This window comes from Tauraco erythrolophus, chromosome 30 (assembly GCF_009769465.1).
Source record: "Tauraco erythrolophus isolate bTauEry1 chromosome 30, bTauEry1.pri, whole genome shotgun sequence".
Classification (NCBI taxonomy): domain Eukaryota; kingdom Metazoa; phylum Chordata; class Aves; order Musophagiformes; family Musophagidae; genus Tauraco; species Tauraco erythrolophus.
In genome coordinates this window covers 159675-175090 of record NC_141494.1, presented here as the reverse complement: position 1 = coordinate 175090, position 15416 = coordinate 159675, and the positions used below count along the sequence as shown (strand labels likewise).

Below are 15416 nucleotides of genomic sequence, written 5' to 3'. Positions count from 1 at the left end.
GGGTTGGCACGGCTTGGTGCTGCTGGGCACGCCCTGGCGTGGTTTGGCAGGGCTGGGGTGGGACTCCAGCATGGCTGAGCTTGGTTTGGTTTGGCATGGCTCTGGCACGGCTCGGCATGGCTCTGGCACAGCTCAGCACAGCTCTGGCACGGCTCGGCATGGCTCTGGCACAGCTCAGCACAGCTCTGGCTCGGCTCGGCATGGCTCTGGCACAGCTCAGCACAGCTCTGGCTCGGCTCGGCATGGCTCTGGCAAGGCTCAACACGGCTCAGCACAGCTCCGGCTTGGCTCTGGCACAGATCTGGCTTGGCTTGGCTCTGGCTTGGCTTGGCTCTGGCTCGGCTCGGCATGGCTCTGGCAAGGCTCAACATGGCTCAGCACGGCTCTGGCTCTGGCTTGGCTCTGGCACAGCTGTGGCTCGGCTCTGGCATGGCTCTGGCACAGCTCGGCACAGCTCTGGCACAGCTCTGGCTTGGCTCTGGTACAGCTCAGCACAGCTCTGGCATGGCTCTGGCACGGCACGGCTCGGCTCTGGCACGGCTCGGCCCGGCTCTGGCACGGCTCGGCTCGGCTCTGGCACGGCTCTGGCACGGCTCGGCCCGGCTCTGGCACGGCTCGGCCCGGCTCTGGCACGGCTCGGCTCGGCTCTGGCACGGCTCGGCCCGGCTCTAGCCCGGCTCTGGCACAGCTCACGCCAGCGGTGCCGTGGGCGTGGCCAAATCGCGGGGCGTGGTTTAAGAAGGGGGCGTGTCCCGGGGGCGGGCCGGGCCGGGGGCGGGGCCGTATAGAAGGGGCGGCGGCGGCGGCCGCGCCCGCAGTCGCGGCGGGGCCATGAACGGGCTGAAGGGCTGGTGCGCGGTGCTGGACGTGCGGCCCCACGGCGAGAGCCCGGTGAGCCGGGGCGCCCCGACCCCCGCGCCGCGGGGCCGCCCCTCGCCTTCCTCGGGGTGCGCCGGTGGGGCGTGGGGGTCCCGGGACGCGCCGTCGGGGGCGCGGGGCGGCGAGCACCCGGCATCGCCCGGCAGCCGTCGGGAGGTGCGGGGGTCTGCGGGGGCCCTGCGACCCCTCTTGGGCTCGGAGGTCCCCCCGGGACCTTCGCTGGGCCGGTCCGCGGGGGCTCGGGTGAAGGTCGCCGGGGCGGGCGAGGGCGGCGGAGCGCACCGGGGGACGCCCCGTGATCGGCGTTGGGGTCCCACCGGCTCCCGTCGCACTTACGGGGGGCTCCTGGGCAGCACGCAGTCCCGCGCGGTCGTCGAGCCGCCCCCAAATAGCGCAACTTTTTGGGTAACGCGCCCCCTCGAGCGGCTCCCGGGGGCCGCAGTGGCGGGCGCAGCCGGCGGCGAGTCTGTTTTGGCACTTTCCTCCCTCGGTTACAGCAGGGCCTCGCGTTTTCCCCTTCCTTATCGTTGGGTTTTCGCCATCGCCGCCGGTCGCCGGGCCATCGCCGCGAGGACGGGCTCTGGGTGGAGCTGGCAGCGCCCCAAAGCCGGCCCTGCGCCGGCGCAGCACCCCGATTTCCCCGCGAAAGGGGCGAAGCCGGCGGCAGCGCTCGGCGATTCGGCTCTTTGCTCAGGTTTCGGCCACGGGAGGGATCCCTTGACGGCGCCGGCGGTGGCAGAAGAACCGCGCCGGTGCTCCGCCGCCTTCCGGTGTGCCGGCGGCCGCCCGGCTCCCCATCCCGAGCTGTGCCGGGTGACTCAGCTCTGAGTCTCCCTAGGAGAGCCCTAATTCCCCGCAGCTTTCCCGGCCTTATAAGGAGCGATTGCAGCGCTGGGCTCGTTTGGCGGATGGGTTATTACGGCGATAAGCGCCTCTGGAACGCCGGCGATTCCAAACACCGGAGCTGTTTGCTGCTGATCTTTGGCGATACCCTCTGGGTCAGGTCAGGCCTGTTCTTGTTTAACAGTCGGGACAGACGGACGGACGGAGCGCCTTCCCCGCGGTTGCAAAACGCCGGCGTCGGGATCGCCGGCTGTGGGTCCTCGGATGGTGCCGCCTCTCCTCCGCCCGGGATGTGGTTGGGATTTGAGTGGTTCCCTCTTCCCTGGGAGCCGAGTCTGTGTCTCTCCCTCCAGCCGAGTTTTTCCCAAGTGGGTTTTTTTGAGCTGGATGATGCAAAATAGACCAAAACGTTTAAAATTGGCTTTGGTGGCCCTAAAAGCCCGTCCCTGGTTGTCCTACCCGATAGCGCTCGCCCTCATTTCCACGGTGCTTGCCAGGTGGTTGGACCCAAACGGCCGCTGGGATTTTGGGAATGCTGGAGAGGAGCACAGCCATCCTGCCGAAAAGCCTCCGACTGCTGGTGCTTTGCCGCAGCCATCACCGGAACCAGGCCGAGCAATCCCGCTCGCGGTTAATTCCCGATGCCGGTAGCATGCGCCGAGCTGGGGCAGCCCTTGGGGTGCATGGTGGGGCCTTAAAGGACCATTTTTTGTGTGAGGTGGGTTTTTTGCCAAGCAGGAGATGAGCACGACGTGCTCCAGCATCTTCCCAGCGTTGCAAAACCCTCCTGCTTTCCCTGGAAAACAACAGAGGGGGCCGGACGCCCGCTGCCCCCTCCGCTCCGGGGCTGCAGGCAGGAGGCGAGCGCCGGCGAGTGGATTTAGCGGCAGCCAGGGGGTAGGGGAGTGGGGTAGGGGCGTCCCCGCGGCTCCGCTCCTCCTGCCCCGGCCGAATTCGGCACCTCGGAGCGGGAGGACACCGTGTGCCGGCTGCGGCGTCCCTCTGGGTTGCTCCGGCTTTGTCGGAGGAGCCGCTTCTCCTGGAAACGGTGATGGTGAGGAGCCGAGGAAACTTTGGCTGCGGGAAGGTGGGAGCAAAGCCCAAAAATAACCGTGCGGGAGCATCGCCGGGGAGTGGGGTGTGAGACCGGAGCCAAATTAGGTGCCTCCTCTCCTCCGGCCGCCCGGCCCGGAGCTGCTGCGGACAAACAAGCCGGGCAGGGACGGGTTTGTTTTATCCGGCTGCACCTTCCGCCTCCTGCACCTGCCTCGGCCTCCTCGGAGCCTTCGTCGCGCCGAAAAAGCTGGTTTTCTGCCCCGGCGACCCAGAGAGCCTCGTTCAAACGTCCCTCTTGTGTCTCGCCGTCCCTCTGTCTCCTCCGTGCTTCCCGGCGTGGAGGAGGATGGAGACGGCGGAGCCTTTCCCCGCCGGCATTTGCATGGGTGGTTTCCTGGTTGTTCGACCCGAGGTTTGGTAGCGCCGGTGCCCGCTGGGAAGGCACTGGCTGCTCTTTGCTTCCTGCCGCAGCCGGTTTGTGTCGGCTCGATGGCGGATTCATCCAGGAGCGGGTTTTTTTGGGGAGTTTGCTGGGACGGAAAGGGCCCGCGTGCCGACTCCGGGTAGTTTTGGCTGCGGGGATGGAAATAGGCTGGTGCTTGTTTCTTATCGCAGCCGATCTTCCCCGGGCGAGCGATTTCCTTGGCAGCGTCCCACCCTGGCGCGGGCTCGACGGGACGGTGAACGCGCCATCCTGGCGCTTGTAAACAAAGCTGCGAGTAAGGACGCGTGGTGGGACTGACGTGCTGCCGGCGGCTCTGCTGGGCTCGCGCCGTGCCGGGGCCGCTGCCGTGCCGGGGCCGCTCCGTGCTCGTACCCCCGGCTTTCCACTGCCTCCCATTTGCTTTAGGCAGCACAAAGACGATGGAATGGGCGACGCTTCCCATGAGCTGTTTCCCCTGCCGTAAAACCCCGAGCGCTTCTTGAGTCTTCCCAAAACCGCGGAGCGCGCTGCATCCGGCTGCTGCTAAGTTTTTCTGCCCAAAGTTCCCAACTTCTTGGGTCTTGCCAAGGAAAACGTTCCCTGGAGTAAAAGTTGCAGATAAGTATCTGGTTAAACGATCGGTGCTGCCGAGCGCTTGCAGAGCCCAAGCGAAGTTTCTCCTGGATAATTGTCTCATCGGGAGAGCAAAGGGGTCCGGCCACGTGTTTGAGATCCGTAGGAGGGCTCCGTGTTTCCCAGGAGCCGGAGTTTGTGTGAGCAGCGTATACAAAATATTTTGGAAACAAACAGATGGCTTGTCGAGACTTGGATGGCGAGGAGAGCGCTTGGAAGCGGGGAGGCAGAAATACCTTGATGTTGCTGTTGGAAAGCAGGAGGGTGACGTGGCCGAGGTGTGGCGAGGGGCGGGCGCCCGGCGCTGCGCGGGCACCTACCCTGGCTCCGCGGTGCTGCCGCCCGAGAGCCCGCTGCCGCGGCCGTCGCACACCGAGCAGCTCCTGCTTTCGGGGTCGCTTTGAGTAAGGACCATGAGCGACGGCTGCCTGGGTGCTGGTGAGGTCTGTCTGGGACAGGGGGGTTGTGCTGTGCCGTGGGCGCGCGGTGCCGGTGTCGAGCTGCGGAGAGAGAGCGGGCAACCCCGTGGAGCGTTTCGGGCGTCCGTGTGCTGCTTTAGGGCTCTTGATATGCTCCGGGCATCATCTCCAGAGCTTGCTGACAGTGCTGGACGGGGCTGGAACGCCTCTTTGGTGGGTGTCACCGGTGGGAAAGCTTTGGGTGAAGAGTTAGGTGGTGAAGGCAAAGCGGGTCCTGGCTGGAGCTTCCCTGGGTGCTGGTGGCCACGAGCCAGGGAGTGCCCTGCCGCCAGTCTCGCTGGCTGCTGCCGGAATGGACTCTGCTCGGCTGAGGCTGTGCCGGCAGAGGACGGGCAGAGCCATGGAGGCATGTGACTGCCGCGGTAGGGCAGGGAGAGACAAAGCTGGCAAGGTCCCGGTGCGCCAGCTGGGAACGGCCGCTTTTGCCCTTCTCCGGGGCCGCTGCCGAATGCCGCGCGTCGGCCCCGCCGTAGCCGTGACTCCTGGCAGAGGAGGGCATGCGTGAAAACGAGCCTGGCAAACGCATCTCCAGCCCGTCGGCATTACCGCAGCCTTGGCTGGGCCACGGCTCTGCCGAGCCCTGATGGGTTCCATGGACGTGCTCGGTGCGCGCTCGCCGTCACTCGCTCCGATCGCGGCGTTGCTCCGCGGGCCGCAGCTCGAAGCGGGCGGAAGGCACCTTGTCCGCGCCTCTGCCGCGACGCTGGCCTGGCGCTCGGCTCCGACCGGAGCTGGGTGTTAAAAGCCTCTCGGGGAGTTGTAAAACTAAAACCCACCTCTTGTTTTAGGAGAGCGTGAAGGTGCTGCGGCTGACGCTGCCGAATGACCTCCCGGGCGACAGGCGCGAGCAGGCGAAGCAGAAGGTGGGTCTCCCCGGCGCGCGCGGCGTGAAGATACCAGTTTGTGAGTTAATTTGGGGAGGGGGAATCGGGGGGCGTTGGGTGGGGGATCTTTGTGCTTGGTGAAGGAGGAAACTCACCTCCTGGTCTGTTCAACGTTTCGGCGCTGGCTCCCGAGGCCGTGCTCAGCGCCGCGTTCCGCTGCGGAAGCGCACGGTGCTCATTTGACTGGAGCCGGGCGAACCGTTCCAGCCAGTCTCGCCTCTCTGAAAGCTCTGCCGCTCCTGTCTCCTGCAGCCGGTGGGAAAAGCCTTCGCCATGGTGGCCAACAGATCCAGCAACGGTCACTCCCTGGCCTCCGAGTGCATCAAATCCAACGATGGCGATGAGGAGATCATCAAGGTACGGTCCCTGGCTCCTCCGCTTTCTTGCAGAGCGTTTTTGTTTGATAAATGGGGCTGGAAAAAAGGTTTTGTCTGAAGCTACGCCAGCAGAAGGCTCCAGGTGTAGCTCCTGATCAAGTGGGCAGGAGGCTTGGTGCAGTGCTGCTGGCTGGCAGCACCAGCTCGGTGGGCTTCCCCGGCGTTGGGGGGGATGTGGCACGAACTGGGGGCAGCTGCAGGGTGGGGGGTCACACAGGAGGAGGAGCAGCTTCAAAAAACGCTGGGGAAGTTTAACTGCAAAGGGGAAAGCCGCGGGCAACGCGGCTCGGGAAGCGGTGAGATCCGGTGTCCCGGTCCCCGCTTGCAGCTGGTGTCACTGGGCTGGTGGAGGCTGGCACGGTCTGACCTGTGGCCACCATCTCTCCTGGGCAGGTTTATCTGAAGGCGCGGGCCGAGGGCGGCGTGAACCACGAGGAGCACGTCAACCAGCTGAAGAACGAAGTTCGTTACATCCAAGAGGTAGTTAACGTCCGCGAGGGGCTCTGGCTCGCGCGCCGCTGCCTGCACCCGCGGGGGCTTGGGGCGAGGGTCCGGCGCGCTCCGCTTCCCCCGGGGCCGTCCCGGGGGGTTCCACGCCAGCGGGCAGTGATGCCCGCGCCGGCTGCGGCACTCGAGCCCCGGCTGAGCCCAACCGCTCTGGCAAACTGGCAGCGGAGCTGAACTCTCCAGTTTGTTGACTTGCCTGCGCAGGGCAGCAGTCTAATCAAGCGCCATAAATTAATTCAGCCTGACTAATTGCTCTGCTATATGGACTGAATTTGAAGAGAATTGCGTGATGACTTTCCCCCAAGGCTGTCCCCTGCATGCCTGGGTGCGGCACAACCGGAGCCTCTCGTTAAAAGGCAGTTTCTTTGGTATGTCTCATCTCCCAAAGTAAACTGGATGATGAGGCTCTGGGAATATTAACCCTTTTCTCTGCTTCTGGTGGGGATGTTATTTCTGGAGCGCTGGGTGCAAGGCACGGAAGCAGTTGCATGCATGTTGTGGTCTGGGCAGCTTTGGCTGAAAAAGAAAGAAAAAAGAAAAAAGAGAGAGAAAAAGGGGAAAAAAAAAATTAAATTTGGTTTTGTTCTCGTGGGGGAGTTTCTGTGCTGGGTGCTGGCCCCAGGGAGCAGCGAGGGGCAGATCTGGCAGGGCGGCCTCCAGGTCTTTTACGTCATCCTTCTGACTCCTCTGCCAAGACACATGTTTTTCCTGCCCCCCGAAAGAAACCAGCCCGTTCCCGCTGCGTCCCGCCGCAGCCCAGACCCGCCTGCCCGCGGCTGCGGCGCTCCGGGGCTGCCGCTCGCTCAGACCTCATCTCGCTGCCTCCTGGATGCCGCAGTTTTGTGCGTGCTCCTTCCCAGTCCTGGGGCTTCGGCTTCAGCTCTTCTGATCTGAGCGTTCCTGTAGCTCCCCGCAGCTCGGTGCAAACAGGAGTCACGTTTTAAAAGGGCCTCTTAGCGCTGGGCGAGCGGGACTCGGACCGCGTCTGGCCGCGGGGGCCGTGCGTGGCCCCATCAGAACAGCTGAAGCAGCGTAACCGTGCAGCACCACTTAATCCTGCATGTAAAAACCAGAGAATAAGCTAAACCAGTAAGTCACGGTGGCGGTACCAGTCTGCCCGCATCCCAGAGAAGTGCCCTGCGCTGGGTCGTGGCGTGAAAACCCTGGGGTGGTCTCGATCCAGCTGGACCAAAGTCCCGGATCGCTGTCGCTGGGATACGGGCACGGCTGCTGCCCCAAGAGTGGCACATCGTGTGCTCGCCGTGCCCCTGGTCCTGCCGCTGCCCAGTCCCTGGCGAACGGCTTCGCCCCAGCACCTCGGGCGCCTAAAATGATGCAGCTGCGCTGCGAATGCTTTGAGAAAACGTTTCTGTGAGAAGCGTCGGGGCAGCGTTCGCTGCAAGAGCCCGTAAATCATCCCCCTGGCTCGCTCGCGCTGACTAATTCGGGTGGCTGCAAGTCAAGACCGTACTTGTCGGCGTCCCGCCGCGCGGCGGAGAGGGAGCTGGGGAACAGCAAGGGTCTTCCCAGCACTTCAAAGGTGAAGTCGATGACTAATGTATGAAAAATCAGTAGCGGCTCCAGCTTGTTGCTTTTTTTCTTAATTTTTTTTTTTTTTTCCTTCCCATGATGGTGTGGGACAGCTGCCTCGCAAGGATCGTGTCTGCCGGAGACGGTGCTGCTTGCAGGCAGGGCTGGAGTAAAACCCGAGGGTCAGGCTGGCAGAGAAGCCACCGGTTGCCCAGAGAGGTTGTGGAGCCTCCTTCTCTGGAGATGTTCCAAACCCACCTGGTTGCGTTCTTGTGGGATCTGATCTAGGTGGTCCTGCTCCGGCAGGGGGGTTGGACTAGATGATCCTTTGAGGTCCCTTCCAATCCTTCTGGGATTCTGTGGTTGCGTATCGGCGCAGGGCATCGTAGCGGCCGCTGCCCCTTGCCCGTCTGATTTGTGTTAGGCTGAGCCACCCTGCCCGGGCAGACCCAGCTAAACTGCCTTGCCTTTGCCAGGCGAGAAGCTCTTTGAAGAAGCTGCGGGAAGACTTAAGTAGTAAACTTGAGAACAGACAAGGAGATAAACAGCACGCACAGGTAACGGGAGCACTTCTCGGGCGTTAAATGACATTGATTTATTCAAAAGATGTCACCTTCGGGGCCGGAAAATGATAGAAGGGGCCTTAAAGATCGAGGTGGCACCATTTGCAGGCAAATTCCGAAATCTCGCACGAGCCGTAACGAGGAGTCGGTAAGCAGAACGCATCGGCTGGCCAGCTGCGCTGCTGCATGTTCGTTTGCGGGGAAAAGCCCCTCGAGTTGCTGCGGTGCCCCCCGAGCTGTCTGCATGCCACTGCGCTCGCGCGGGCCGCGCCGGCCGGCGTTACAGCCCTGTCCGTCTGTCCTCTGCTTACGTAGGTCGTGCTGGAAAAGCAGAACGGGAGCTGGCTCTGCCCCGAGAGGCTGCGCGCCGATTCCTGGGAGGACCAGGTACGGAGGCACGGAGGGGGATTTCGGTGCCAGGGAAAGAAGCATCAGTTTTAGTCGGATACCTTCCTCCCGGCCGGTGATTTCGGCACACGGTCAGGCGCTGCTGCAGCAAACTCCAGTCTTTTTATCAGGATCGGCTCAGAAAAGGGGTGCAGCTCTGCCCGAGCAGGAAAAATGTGCATAATGGGGTTTTAAACCCTGCACCCGAGAGCTTTTTTAGCAGAAGGGATAACAGGAGTCTTCAGCTGGGGAATATTTCTCCAGCTTTTCGTCTTTGCCCTGGCTGGGGCGGATGCTCTGGGCCGGGGTTTCGGGCTGGGTTGCTGCGGACCTGGTTCCCGTTGCGGGGTTTCAGGTTGCCCAAGCGCGGATCAGGATGGCATCCTGCAAACAGGGCTGGGAAGGCGACCAAAGGATGCCGCGCGCGTTATCTCGAGGGCTGGAAGCTGTCGCTGGGGTGTGGGAGGTGAGGACAGGAGCGCCTTGCGTGTTTTTTTTTTTTTTCCACGCTGAGCTGTGATGTTACCGGGCTTTGTCACCACCAGCGCGGCCCACGTCGGGGCGGAGGGCTCCTTTGATACCTCCCGACGGCTCATCCTCTCCTGTTCCCGTCTCCGCAGGAGGACGACTGCTCGGGCGAAGACGTGGAAAAGATCCGGCAGACGGCGAAGAGGCTGTTCACGAAGCTGCAGGAGGCTGAGAAGCGCCATCAGTTGGAAAAGAGAGCCCTGGAGGTGACTGGCAGCTGGGAAAGCCTGGGTTTTGTTTTATTTTGGTATTTTTTTTAGTCTTTTTGGAAGTCTGAGGAGCTGCACGGGCACATGAGTTTGGGCTGCCGGCGGTGTCCGGCTTCTCCATGCCGAGCAGTGGGCTCGGTCCTGGTTGCCCAGACGAGTCTGGAGACATAAATAATGTTTTGCCAGTTAAAAATCACCTAAAATAAAAGCAGCAGCCAGGCTGGAAGTCGGTCGCCCCAAACTGTGACCGTAGCCAGGCTCAGTGCCGCTCGGTGCGTGAGTGGGAACCACCGGGATGTCCCACCCGGTCGAGCAGAGACCGAGGCCGCGGTTCCCAGCCGCGGTGCCGGCCGCAGCGGCCGTTGTGGCCTCTCTTGGAGCTCGGCTCCGTGTTTGCTGCGGAGAGGACTGAGCTGACCGGGACACCCAGCCCCGTCGCGTGGGTCTCCGCACCTGCCGAGCGGCGCTGGCGAAGCTGCCGCATTCGCTTCCCTCCCTTCCTGAGCCGGCGGTGATTAATGGTCCCCTTCGGTGTGTTTTTGGTGACTGCTCATGTCCCGGATGGGCTGGGCCTGACCACGTCACCCCGCAGCTCTGAGCGCTGGTGGCAGCGGTGACGTCCCGGCTCGCATCCTGTCCCGCAGACCAGACTGGTCCCAGCCAGCCCGGGGGGTTCCCCGCAGCGGGACGGAGGACGGCATCGCCGGGGAAGTGGGGTTGAGCGGCGACCGCTTCCTCCGGCGCAGGGACGTCCGCCTGCCCGCAGCGGTGGCAGTGCCCCGAGGACGTCTGTCCTTGCGTGTAGGAAGTCAGGCGGCTCGGTGGCATTTTGGGGGCTGGTGGGCTGGGATGCTGCCCGCGGGCTCCGAGCCCGGGTGGAGATCCCGGGGGTGGCAGGCACGGGCGATTCGGCAGTCATTGATCCTGCCGGCGCTGCCCACCTTCTCCATGGCCCTGGTTGTCTGAGCCTGTTCTCCAGCTGTCGTGGGGACCCGCGGGGACACTGTTGTCCCCTCCCAGCTCCTGAGTGTCCGTGCAGGCGTGGGGCCGGCTGCTGGGGTCGGTTCCTTGGGCAGGTGGCCCAAGAGGAGCCTGCAAACAGCCCCAGAGCGCGTGTGGCTGAGAAGGAACATGTCTCCGGCGTTCGAGGAGCCCTCATCGCCGCCGCGTTTACGCGCTCGCTCCTTTGAAGTGCTTTGAAGCCGGGGAGGGTTCTGAAGAAGCTCTTCTGTCTGAAGCACGTCGGGCTGTTTGCCGAGACGCCCGGCTGCCTTCAGCAAAATCTGCCTGCCGAGGCTGCCAGCACCGGTGCGGCTTCGAAATGCTGCTCGGGAGAAGGGCTCCGGCAGCGCCGGTGCGCGGGCGCGCGAGGGTCGGGGGTAAATGTTTGGGCAACCTGGTGTAGTGGAGGGTTTCCCTGCCCATGGAAGGGGGGTTGGAACTAGATGATCTTTAAGGTCCCTTCCAACCCAAACCATTCTGTGATTCTAAAGGCGGCTCCGTCTCGTTTGCAGAGGACGGTCTCGCAGTACCAGGAGGAAGCGGAACAGGCGAGCTCGGCCCTGCGGAGAGCGGAGGAGAGCGTGGTGGAGAAGGAGGTGCAGGTGGACGAGCTGCAGAGACTCCTGGCAGGGATGGAGAAGGTACCGGCCCTGAAGCCGCGGTGGGGCTGACGGGATGAGCGGAGCTGCCCGATCCTGCTCTGCCGGCCGGGGGGAATAGGAGAGGCCAGCGGTGATGAGTTTGGCCGCGCTCAGCGCAGACCCCACGGGGGATCTTGGACTGGCTGCAGGTTACCACCGTACGGAGCGTCTGACTTCTCAGCCAGGTTTAACCCGAAAGCAGCGGGCAAAGCCAGCTGCTGGGAAGGGCTGGAAATCCGCTGTCGCTGATGCAGACTTGCGCTTCCCAGGTCTGGATCTGCTCGGTCTGTGCAAAATCTTCCAGGTATCCTGGAAACGAGCGCGCAGTCTAGACAGCCACCCAGTTGCTCTTCTTGTGAGGGCATTAACACAACCTCCAGCCCTGATTGTATATGTATATGGTTTTTTTTTTAGCTGTGCTCTGCTCATAACGCTTTAAAGTCGTAAATCTAACAGCGCAGCGTGAGCATGAAGTGATCCAGGACTGCGTTCCCTGGCCTGGCAGCAGGGAGGGAGATGGGCTGGTGCCTTCCCCGTATCCCAGGGGTGGAGGGGTGGGACGGCCGCTGTCGGTCATCTCTGCGGCCGCCCGTGTCGGTCGGTCTGTCTCTCACATGTAAATTTAATGTTGGTGAAAACAACCCGCAGATGGAGCGGGGAGGCCGCGCCGAGCCCGCCCGGCTCGCCGGGCGTTTGCAGCGCGCCGCTGTGCCGCGGAGGCCGCGCAGCACGTGGTGCGACTTGTTTCCGTGCGCGTAACTCGGCCTCTCGCTCCGCCGCAGGAGCACCGGAGTTTGCTGCTGAAGATGAAAGAAGGCGAAGCAGAGCTGGCGAGGCTGAGAAGCGTGGAAGGTGACAAGCTCGCCGAACAAGACCGGTGAGGCTTGGCCTCCGGCGCGGCTGCCAACTCCGGAGCAAGCCCACGCCGCTGGGTCGGGGTGTCAGCTCGCTGGGGCATGACTGCACATTCCTGCGCAGGGCGTGCTCGCGCTCCGGCTTGCAAAACAGCGCCCTACTCCCAGCAGCTGACTAATCTCCAAATACCTCCCGCAGTTTTGCTTTGCTCCGAGAGATCCGGAGCTCCGGAGCCGGGCTGCCCGCAGACCTCCGGCGGCCTCGCTGCAGGCTGGGAGCTCGGGGCAGGTCCTTCCCTGCTCAGGCAGCCTCCGGAGCAGCCGATTCTCCCCGTAATGTCGGCTTCGTTCCACCCAGCCAGTATCCTGGTGCTCCAGGGGCTAATTGGCAGTGGCTTGTTTCTGGAAGGCCTTGTTTGTGGCCTGACTCTTCCTGATGTTCCTGTGTCCCTGCAGTCTGTGGTTGCTCGTCTTTGTGGCTCCTGCCTGAATAGGTTTTGTCTCTGCCTCTCCTTACCTCGTCTAGTCAAAATGGTTCAAGACCTGTAGAGGAGACCTGGCTGATAAAAGCTGCTCTGGGCAGAGCTGGGTGGGTGCTTCTTTCCTGGGAAGCCATCCGATGACTCCTGGACTGTCTCCTCCTTTTGCCAGGTCAGCCCAGCTGGAGAAGGAGGTGGCCATGCTGCGGGAGAAGATACACCACCTGGACGACATGCTGAAGAGCCAGCAACGCAAAGTGCGCCAGATGATCGAGCAGGTGAGCGGAGCGGGGCCGGGGCCGGAGGACGGACGGGCAGAGCCGGGGAGGACTCAGGGGGCTTAAAAAAAGAGAGAAATTAAAAAAAAAAAAGCATCTCTTGAGCTGCTTGGGAGTGAAAAATAGCTGGTTTGTGGGGCTGAGCAAAGGGCCACAAGTTCAAAGGCAGCCCAGAGCCCTGTCCTGCAGCGGGGACTCGCCCCGGGGCGACCGCCGCAGGGCTGCGGTGCGAGCTGCCCTGGGCCAGGGAGGGGATGGAGGGAGCGTGAGCGGAGCGCCGCGCGCCCGGCGTGCCGTGCCGGCAGAGAGGAATCGCAGACCGGCTGCGCGGAGGCTCCGTCACCCGGGGCTGCGTTCGCGGGCTGCGTTTCAGGCTTTTCTTTGGGTGGGTTTTTGTGGAGACCTCGGAGTTCGTGCGGTGGGTGTTCAGAGGCGGGAGGGCGGCTGGCCGAGCTGCCCTCCTTCCGAGGCATTTCTCCGGCTCAGCCATCCGTGGGAGGGATCTTCAGGCACTGGGAACTTTTCTCTTACAGCTCCAGAACTCCAAAACGGTCATTCAGGCCAAAGATGCCATGATCCAGGAGCTCAAGGAGAGAGTCGCTTACTTGGAGGCGGAGGTGCGTCGTAGCGGGGGAGTTTCAGGGGGTGCACGGGGTCTGCTCCGAGCTCAGACCCTCTCGCTGAAAGCTCCTGGTGCGGGTGGCTTTGCACACCCACGGGTCGTGGCCAGGCTCCCTCGCGGCGATGAGATCCCTTCCCTTGCACCGACACCGGCTTCGCGTGGCACAACGTGCCCTGCGCGGCCCCGAGGGCTGTGCCACGGCCCCGAGCCGGTGTGATGGTTTCCAGTGCAGCCAGGGCTGCTGGAGCAGCTGTGAGCTCCAGCTGAGTCCAAAATAATCTCATCAAGCGCATTTTTCTGGCAGCAAAACTCTTCTCGCTCACAAAGCTGCAGCTGAGCGCGTGCGTGTCGGAAATTAAAACTGCATTCCAGCCTCTAGGATTGTAACAAGTGTCAAAGCTCTCTCCTTTTTGGAGAAAAGCAGCCTGCGCTGGCACTGCCAGCGTCGCCTCCCCTCCCCAGTGACTTATTTTGCCAATTTCTGCGTGGGGACGGTGCGTGAGCACAACCCACCGTGAGCCCGGGGGAGGCAGCACCAGCGCAGGAGCGGGCGAGCTGGTGGGGTCTGCCGGGTGTGCGGCAGGTGCTACAAACCGTCCCGGCTCTCCGTTGGTGAGCGGTCCCCTCCTAGGGCTGGATTTCCTTTCCCTGGAGGAAAAGCTGCCCTATTGCGAGAGACGGCACTGGAGCGTTCCTCGGGAAGCGATGCGCGTGCCCGCAGCCCGCCCGTGCCCGGCTCCCGCCGCTCACCGCGGCTCCGTCTCTTGCAGAACCTGGAGATGCACGACCGCATCGAGCACCTGATCGAGAAGCAAGTCAGTCGGGGCGGCCACAGCTCCAGAGCGCGCTCCAAGTCGGAGTACGTGAGCAGGTAGGTGGGGAGCACGCACCCTCCGGGGCGGGGGGAGCCTGCCTGGCTGCTCAGCGGCTTCATCCGCAGGTCCGCGTTGGAAGCTGCGGTCCAGGAGATGATGCTGGACGCGGGGATGCTCCTCTGGAAGCGCGTTGTGTTATTTTTCTCTTGGCAGAGAGGTCTCCGTTCCCGCATCCCTCCTTCAGGGGAGGACGGAGGAGCAGAGGTGCCTCCTGGGGGTGGCTCTGGGGGGATCCATCACCGGCCAGGGCTGGGGCAGGACCCTCTCCCCTAAGTTTTCCGCTGGAATCCCGTCCGGTTCGTCCAGCTGAACGAGCCCTTTCTCTCTTGCAGCAAAAGGCTGACGGGCCCCAAACCGCTGCCTCTCATTCGAGTAGTGGAAACATGAGTTCCGAGGGCCGTTCCGAGCTGAAGACTCTCCCCTTGTTATCGTTGACTGGATTTCCCTGCTTGACTGCCGTCCTCCAGCCTCCGTGCTCCCGGAGTCTCCCCGGAGCCGTCGGCAGAGGGCTGTGCCGTGGAGAACCGTGGCAGCCGAGGACAGACGTAGCTGGGGCGGTCCTGGCAGAGGAAGGAGGTTTGCGAAGCGTCCACGTTGCTGTCCCCACTGGGTCCCAGGGTCACAGGGATGCCAGTTTGGAGGCTGGGACCCGCCGGCGCTGGCGTGGGCACGGTGGCTCTCTGGCTGGAGGGCCACGCTCGCTTTCCCTGGTCAGTCCTGGGTTTGCCGGGGTTGCTCTGCGCGAGCAGCCTTCGCTTCTGAAGGGCCTCGTCCGAACAGAGCCCCCCGCTTCAGCTTGCAGCTTTCCAACATGGACTTGGGGTTTAACCTTTTTTGGTTTTAAAACAAACAAAAAAAGAAATCCACTCTTACAAAGAAGAAAGAAATCCTCCTGAAACCGGACTCCTTCCTACCACAAAGCCCAATGCGTGACAAGTCGGGAGCCTCCACCTCCCATCTCCAGCACGTATCCGGCTGCTCCGGACTTGGCGAAGGCTGGCGTGGCCGAAACTCAGCGTATCACCGTGCTTTTCCCGAGAGCGTAGAGAATTGTACCCGGCGTACGTGTAGTGTCCAAACCCAGAGGCTGTTTGGTTCGTTACCTGTATTTATTTCAATAAATTATTGGTGTCTTCCAACGATGTGGCGACAGGCACGATGGCTGCTGTCCGCCTCCCCGGGAGCACAGGCGAGGACTGCCTGTCCCATGTTTGAACTGGAAAATACCAACCATCCTCCGGGCTTGCCAGTTTGTTACCTGTCCTGTGTGCGCCCGCGCTCGGGAAAGGAGCTCGGGCACATCTCGAGGGAAGTCGTCGGCATTTGTACGGACCGTGTCGATGGAAAAATACACGTGCCTTGATTC

General features: G+C 62.8%; 1 protein-coding gene across 1 annotated transcript; it reads left to right on the top strand.

Moving 5' to 3' along the window:
- Window positions 1-825: 825 nt before the first annotated feature.
- TUFT1 (tuftelin 1) lies at window positions 826-14642 on the top strand. The gene is made up of 13 exons (XM_086628386.1): window positions 826-891; window positions 5103-5177; window positions 5451-5555; window positions 5969-6055; window positions 8089-8169; window positions 8491-8562; window positions 9183-9296; window positions 10814-10942; window positions 11725-11819; window positions 12448-12553; window positions 13087-13170; window positions 13946-14046; window positions 14383-14642. Exons 1-13 carry the CDS (start codon window positions 832-834, stop codon window positions 14435-14437), a joined length of 1164 nt encoding a protein of 387 aa, XP_086484512.1. The 5' UTR covers window positions 826-831; the 3' UTR covers window positions 14438-14642.
- Window positions 14643-15416: the final 774 nt, after the last annotated feature.

What these genes read in the sequence shown, in the direction of transcription:
- TUFT1 (XM_086628386.1), top strand. Translation starts at nt 832, where the DNA reads ATGAACGGGCTGAAGGGCTGGTGCGCGGTGCTGGACGTGCGGCCCCAC. An exon ending in GAGATAAACAGCACGCACAG is followed by an intron (nt 8,170 to 8,490) that starts GTAACGGGAGCA and finishes CTGCTTACGTAG; the next exon opens with GTCGTGCTGGAAAAGCAGAA. An exon ending in TCGCTTACTTGGAGGCGGAG is followed by an intron (nt 13,171 to 13,945) that starts GTGCGTCGTAGC and finishes CGTCTCTTGCAG; the next exon opens with AACCTGGAGATGCACGACCG.